Genomic DNA, 6926 nt, shown 5'->3' with positions numbered 1-6926 from the left:
GGAGGCTGAGGCAGGAGGATCGCTTGAGCCCAGGAGTTTGAGGTTGCTGTGAGCTAGGATGACGCCATGGCACTCTAGCCTGGGCAACACAGTGAGGCTCTGTCTCAAAAAATAAATAAATAAATAAATTACCAATACTGAGATCATATAAAGGTGCTTTGTTAAGTAGCATTCACACTCTAGCTTGTATAACATGCTCTTTCTCGTTTCCCCCCGTTTTTCATTGATTTAGAAAACTGTGGCTGAAAAGCAGGAGAAGAGAAACCAGGATCGCTTGAGGAGGAGAGAGGAGAGGGAACGGGAGGAGCGGCTGAGCAGAAGGTGAGCCTGGGGCGCTGGCATCGGGGAACCCTGCCCCATCCTTTGAATTGTTGCTTGGAATAGTCAAAATCTACTAAATACGATGTGGCTGTTACAAGAAAAATAAGTAAACTCGCAGCATATTCAGTCTGATGGAGTGCAGGCAGGCCCAGGACTGTGTGTGTAGTTGCCAGCGAAGGGCTCTGGGGCCCAGTGGTTAAAGGCAGTGTATGGACTCTGGCAGTTGACTGAGTGCTGGGAGGCCATCTGCACACAGAGGATGGGCGGGCAGCAGGTGCCTGCACCCTGTGGAGAGCAGTTGGGGTGGAGGCCGTGGAACCTGGGGGAGCTGGTTGGAGGGACCCAGGTGAGTCTGGGCATGTTCTGAGATTAGAACGGACAGGATTTGCTGGCAGTGTGTGAGGTGTGCAAAGGAGGAATGAAGCTGGCTTCCTGGTTTCTGGCCTGGAGTTCCCTAACTTACTAGGGCAGCAGGGGAGACTGGGAGAAGTGTTTGGGGTAAGGAGGAGGTGAGGTGGGAAGTAGAGTTTGCTTCTGGCCACATTCAGTGTGAGATGCCGTGTCTAGGGGGAGACTGTGGTTGGAGTGCAAAGTAGAGGTGGAAGCCAGAACTAGCCATGCCCTCCTTCCTGAAGGACAGCTCATTGTCCTCGAAAGTTCTAAAAATTGTGCTTTCCAGAAAGAATTCCTCAGTGCATAACTCAGAAGAGGCAAATGTTTATTGTATTTTGTGTTTCTTTTTATCGTTTCAATTATCTAGCAGTAGATTCTGATGGTAAAGAGACTCAAACAATATGGAAACTTACTAAGCAAAACACACAGTTCCTTTTTGCACAGAGGTGACGGATGTCGTAATTGTACATGTTTGCACGCAGTCGAGTTTTAGGCCACAAAAACTGCAGGTGCTTGTGGGGCCAGTTGTCTTTAATGGCTACACAGTGCTCTTAGAATGTGTGTAGAGTGAGACCTCGAAACGTGCCTTTTTCAGGTTGCTGGCTGTGTGGCAGTACAGGCTCGTGTGACCCACCTGGCAGTAAGCCTGCATTTGGAACTTAGAGCTTTACTTTCACTTTGGTATCTGTTTGTTGAGTTTAGGTTCGTGCCTAGCCCAGTGTCTGTCCTGTGTCTGTGCGTTCTGTGCTAGTATCCATTGTAAAGACTTTGGAGAGCCATTTAATGAACTCCAGTGCAGCACAGTTAACCCTCAGCATGCACAGATTTCCTGTGCCCTGTAACTTTGCACGGCTGTGTCTGACGTCTGGTCCTGAGGTGCCACTAAGTGCCGTGGAGTGGCTGGGGGAGGAGCCAGCCTTCTCCCGCGGGCAGTTTCTCACTGCAGACTGGGGATAAGCAGCTAGAAGACAACAGGTCTTAATGCAGGTAGTTATGCACCTCTGGGATTTGGGACATCTCCTGTCAGAGGGTGACGAATGGGGGTGCTTTTGGGAAATTGTTCACCTTTTTTCCCTTTTTAGGTCTGGATCAAGGACCAGAGATCGCAGGAGGTAGGTTTCCAGATCCATTAGCGTGTTCTCAAACGTCTTTTTCCTTGAGCATTTTTCTTAATACTTTTAACCTCATGATTGTAATCTGGTAGGTAGGGTTGGCTCGTGAAGGGCACAAGGCATAGGGGTTGCTTGTGGCTTAGCGCAGTGGGCGGATCCACTGCTGATGAGCGGGAAGATCTGAGGGTGACCAGGAGTGTCCAGGCTAAGTGCTTTTAGGAGGCATCCTTAGGTAGGGCCTGCCCTCAGATTAACTGATAGGAATACATTAATCCTAAATTGTAAATTTGTAGGAGGAAGGAGGATTATGTTAGTAAAGCAGTGAGCAGAGCTTCCTGAGAGGAGGGGCCTTGCGGGGTGGGGCCCTTGGGTGTCAGTGCCTGTGGTGTCTCCATCCTCAGAGCCTTCTGATTGTTCTAGGTCACGCTCCCGCGACCGGCGTCGGAGGCGGTCAAGATCTGCATCCCGGGAGCGACGGAAGTCTTCCCGTTCCCGGTCCCGAGACAGACACCGGCGCCACCGCAGCCGTTCCCGGAGCCACAGTCGGGGACACCGCCGGGCTTCCCGGGACCGGAGTGCGAAATACAAGTAACTACTCTGACTCCTTCAGTAGCTGCAGCCAGGAGTGAGCCCCTTCTCTTTGTGTTCCCAGGGTCTTCTGGGATCTGTCAGCAGGGCCCTTGGCCTGTCTGGTAGGGCCAGGGCTGGGCTTGCACTCAGAAGTGTGGCTGGATGTCTGTGGGTCTGAGTGTCAGGGCTATGGGGAATCTGTGGGCTGTGGAGGTGCTCACACAGCACTGCGGGGACTACACGCGCACCTCCCAACTTGAGCTCTGGGCCCCTGTGCACTGTTACTGATGCGCAGAGTGGCTAAGACTCATGGCCTGGCCAGGCCCTGTTTACCTCTGTGGGTTTTGATTCTGGGCTTTTTTTCCATTTTACATGGTGGATTGTATTCCATGTGTATAATCTCATTGTATTTTCCTTTGCTCCCTTTATGTTAAATGAGGGCTTACCTTATTAAAATCTTTGCAAAGGTCACTTTTTAATGGCTACCCAACATTCTCTGTGCAGGGGACAGGCCTGGCTGCCCTCCAGCCTGCCGTAGCTTCCTGGGGTGCGGTGGGTGCGTGGCCCTCCCTGGCCTGGTGCTGAGGCCCACACTGTCGTCTTGAGCAGCCAGCCAGGAAGGGGCCAGCAGCCTCCACTGAGCTTCTGGTTCCCACTTCCCAGGTTCTCCAGAGAGCGGGCAGCAAGAGAGGAGTCCTGGGAGTGTGGGCGGAGCGAGCGGGGGTCCACTGACTGGAGACTCGAGAGCTCCAACGGGAAGGCGGCTTCACGGAAGTCAGAGGAGAAGGAGGCCGGCGAGATCTGACCCCACACCTGGGCTTTGTAAATAGTCTGACAAATGTTCAACACAGCCTAAAATTACCCTTTATATTTGCTGAAAACAGCTCATCTTTTGTAGTTTAAAATTTCTATTGTTTTGGAGCTAGCTGTGAGTTTCTAGAGTTGTACAGAGTTGCTCCTGTGTTCTGGGGTTGTGTTGAATAGGAATAAATAAACCTGACGGACTGCTTCCTGATGGCTGCGGTGGGGGTCTGTGCTTCCTCTGCTCTAGGGACTTCACCTTGGCCGTCTGCAGGGGGAGGTGACCCACTGGTGCTACCGTCATCCCAGAGAAACTGCGACTCACTGTTGGGTACCTTTCAGCTTTTGGCACCTGGTACGTGCCAGGTGTGCACGGCGGCTCACTTGGTTCCACACACCCTTTCTGAGTGTCTGAGCTGCCGTCTCCACCCGCAGTGCAGACCAGCGAGCTCACTCCACTGGGGAGGAGGGAGCTGCTGTTATCACAGCCTCAAGCTGGGACTCTGGCTTTCAGAGCTGTGCTGCAGTTCTCCTTTCAAAGGTACTTAGGTTAAAGAAAGACCGTGGATACTACCCACATGGCAGCAGGAGGTCCTCAGAGGAGAGGGATGCTGGCTTTTGGGTCAGACGTCCCTTGGGCATTGTTGGAGTTTGACTGATGCCCAAGGTGGGCCGGTCATGTTACCCACTCTCAGCTCTTCTGCTCAGATACCTTAAGACCAAAATGAAACCCTTCTGAAAAGGATGACTGCTAACTGACTTGTAGATATGGATGCTCCTTCCCTTCTTCACTTTTCTGGGGGAATTTTTGGTTTATTTTTAGAGGAAGCCTCTGGTGGTCACATCATCAACACAGAGCCATTCCCATCCCCTGTCTCTGCAGAGGCGTAAGTGCCATCCTTGAGCTGAGTGCTCACAGGGCGCACGTGGGCACCGGGGTCTGCGTCCTGCAGCCACCAGCGTCTTGTTGTGGCCGATGTTCTGCTTGTGGTTCCCCCGCTGCTGCCTGTGACAGTCTTCCCCGGCCAGCCGACTCCACAGGAAGAGGTCAGGAGGGGGTGTCCTGTGCAGGACCCACTTGGGCTTGGTGCCGTGCCAGGCAGTGTCACCGTATGTCTCTACTCCTTACTAGCACCTTTTCCTGCAGTGGGACCAAGGACATGGGGTCAGGGTGTGTGCTCTCCTGGTCTCGGCTCCCTATTCCCAAGCCAGCATTGTGGGAGTGGCTGTGGCTGCCAGGGCCATGGGTTTGGTTGCATCCTGGCTCTCCTGGGGCTTAACCAGACGGCCCCACCCTCAGAGCCATTACCACTGCGAGTGGTTTGGATCCTTCTCTATCTAGACATAAATTTGCGCGTGTGGACAATCAGTTGTGTTTTGCTTTTTTTTTGGCCAAGGAATGAGGTTTACCAAAATAGGTACTGTACCAGTGGCTTCCAGTACCCACATCCCCTCTGTCCTTTGGTTACAGCCGAGGGACGAGTGCCTTGGGCTGCAGTGTCTGTGCCTGGGCCATCCCTGAGAGCCCTAGGCTGGTGCAGCCTTCTGGGGCACCCTCCGTGTTGGGAGAGGCAATGGGGTACATGCTGCTGCCTCCCTGCCTTGCAGGGACAGTTCTGTGGACCTTTGGTACACCTATCAGGTGGTCCTGGCCAGATTGAGCTCCGTGCCCTCAGGGCAGCCTTCACGATGCACTCAGGACGGCTCTTCCTCCCTCCCGCTCTCGTTGCTGCTCCCAAACATACTGCCCGCACCAAAGTCTACTCTAGAGTCTGCTACAGGGGACCCACATCTTCAACATTACAGTGGGTGAGTTCTTCCTGTCCACAGCAGTGCCTGTCAGTCTTGCTGAAGGCGGGCAGTTGGGGGTGGTGTGAGTCTGGCAGGTGCGTCCCTCCTGTGTGAAGGAACCTGCAGTGTCAGGAGGGTCTCCCAGTTGGAACAGACCCAGTTTCTCCACCCACAGGGATACCACCACCTCTGCCTGCAGCCCAGGCTGGGGCAGAACAGAAGGGGCCTTGCTGGAACATTCTCTGCTTACACTGTGGGAAGACTTTTCCACACATGGGTGACTTTTTTTAAAGAAAAGCAGGGTGAATGGCTCTGCGTGGCGGGTGGTATAAGCTGGGCAGGGGCTGTGCCTGGCGCCACCACCTTTTCCTCCTGCACAGGGGTCCCCTTGGGTTTGGGAAATGGGCAGCAGCTGGTGGGAAGCCCTGAGCAGGTTAAGGGTAGTCCTGGGAGGGGAGAGGAAAGAGGACAAGAGCTGAGGTTGTGCGTTCCTGACCTAGCTGTGTAGCCGTCACCTGACGTGCAGGTGCTGGGCTGTAGCAAGCAGAGGACTCCCATTTTGGGGGGCAGGAGGTGGCAGCCTGGAGCCAAGGCTGCAGAAGGAAAGGGGTGTTGTAAAATTTATTATAGTAAAATACACATAAAATTTACTATTTTAAGCATTTTTAAGTGTGCAGTTCAGTGGCATTGAGTGCATTCACATTGTCGTGCAAACTTCACTAGCATCCATGGAAGGGTGGCTTTGGAAAGGCAGAGTGAAGATGTCCTTGGGCCTGAGCACAGGCCTGGGCTCCCAGACAGGAAGCAGGGGGCGCCCATAGCTGCTTCCCCAGAACTGGACTCTCCGGTGGGTCCCAGACCAAGCAGGCTGAGCCTTGGGCCAGGGCCAGCTTCCCAACCCCTGCAGAGAGGGTGGGACCTGGCTCTTCCCACTTCGGCGCTGCTCTAGTGTAGTACTCCCCCGCCCCCTGTCCAAGGCTGGCTGCAGGAGGCTGAGAGCCTGGTCCTTCGGGGCTCCTGAGCTTCCTGGGCTCCAAGTGCTTGCTCCTGAGCGTGGGGGCACAGCAGGCCCCAGGTCCTATGCTCTTGTGGGCACAGAAGTTGATGTCATACTGACTGGGATGATGGATGCAGGAGCCTAGACAGACCCAACCCGAATGGGTCCCGGCAGGACAGGGTGCTGAGAGGAGGGCCACGGGAGGGGGCCGGTAGGGTTTTCACCTGCCTTAAGCCTGGCCCTTTGTAAGCATACGGTAACGTGGGAAAGAAACGTTTGTGTAAAGAGAAGCAGCGGGCCTGGCGCTAGCCTGTAATCCTAGCACTGTGGGTGGCCGAGGCAGGAGGATCACTTGAGCTCAGGAGTTTGAGACCAGTCAGAACAAGAGCAAGACCCCATCTCTACAAAAAATAAAAGAATTAGCAGGACATGGTGGTGGCACCACTGATAGTCCCAGATAGTCCCGGCTACTCAGGAGGCTGAGGCGGGAGGCCGTGGTGAGCTGTGATGCCACCACTGCCCTCTAGTCAGGGTGACAGAGTGAGACCCTGTCTCAAAAAAATTAATAAAAAAAGCAGAGGCCGGGCACGGTGGCTCATGCCTGTAATCCTAGCACTCTGGGAGGCCGAGGCTGGAGGATTGCTTGACCTCAGGAGTTCGAGACCAGCCTGAGCAAGAGCGAGACCCTGTCTCTACTAAAAATAGAAAGAAATTGGCCAAACAACTAAAAATAGAAAAAATTAACCGGGCATGGTGGCGCATGCCTGTAGTCCTAGCTACCTGGGAGGCTGAGGCAGGAGGATCACTTGAGCCCAGAAGTTTGAGGTTGCTGTGAGCTAGGCTGACGCCACAGCACTCTTGCCCAGGCAAGAGAGTGAGACTCTGTCTCAAAAAAAAAAAAAAAAAAGCAGGGATACAGGTCAGGAGGCAGCTGCAGTCCT

General features: G+C 53.9%; 1 protein-coding gene across 5 annotated transcripts in view; it reads left to right on the top strand.

The window, feature by feature from the left end:
• LUC7L (LUC7-like (S. cerevisiae)) overlaps nucleotides 1–4572 on the top strand; it is a 36386-nt gene extending 31814 nt beyond the window's left edge. For 2 of the 5 annotated variants that reach the window (XM_012659594.1, XM_012659597.1), the window contains 4 exons: nucleotides 233–321; nucleotides 1797–1826; nucleotides 2247–2414; nucleotides 4081–4572. In XM_012659594.1, coding sequence (XP_012515048.1) covers nucleotides 233–321; nucleotides 1797–1826; nucleotides 2247–2414; nucleotides 4081–4477 — 684 coding nt within the window. In that variant the 3' untranslated portion in view covers nucleotides 4478–4572. The other 3 variants (XR_001138109.1, XM_012659596.1, XM_012659595.1) reach the window with 3 other exon arrangements.
• Nucleotides 4573–6926: the final 2354 nt, after the last annotated feature.

The sequence above is a fragment of the Propithecus coquereli genome, unplaced genomic scaffold, assembly GCF_000956105.1.
Source record: "Propithecus coquereli isolate 6110/MARCELLA unplaced genomic scaffold, Pcoq_1.0 Scaffold621, whole genome shotgun sequence".
In the NCBI taxonomy this organism is placed as follows: Eukaryota; Metazoa; Chordata; class Mammalia; order Primates; family Indriidae; genus Propithecus; species Propithecus coquereli.
Note: the sequence above shows the minus strand (reverse complement) of the source record. Positions and strands in the feature narration are given on the sequence as shown.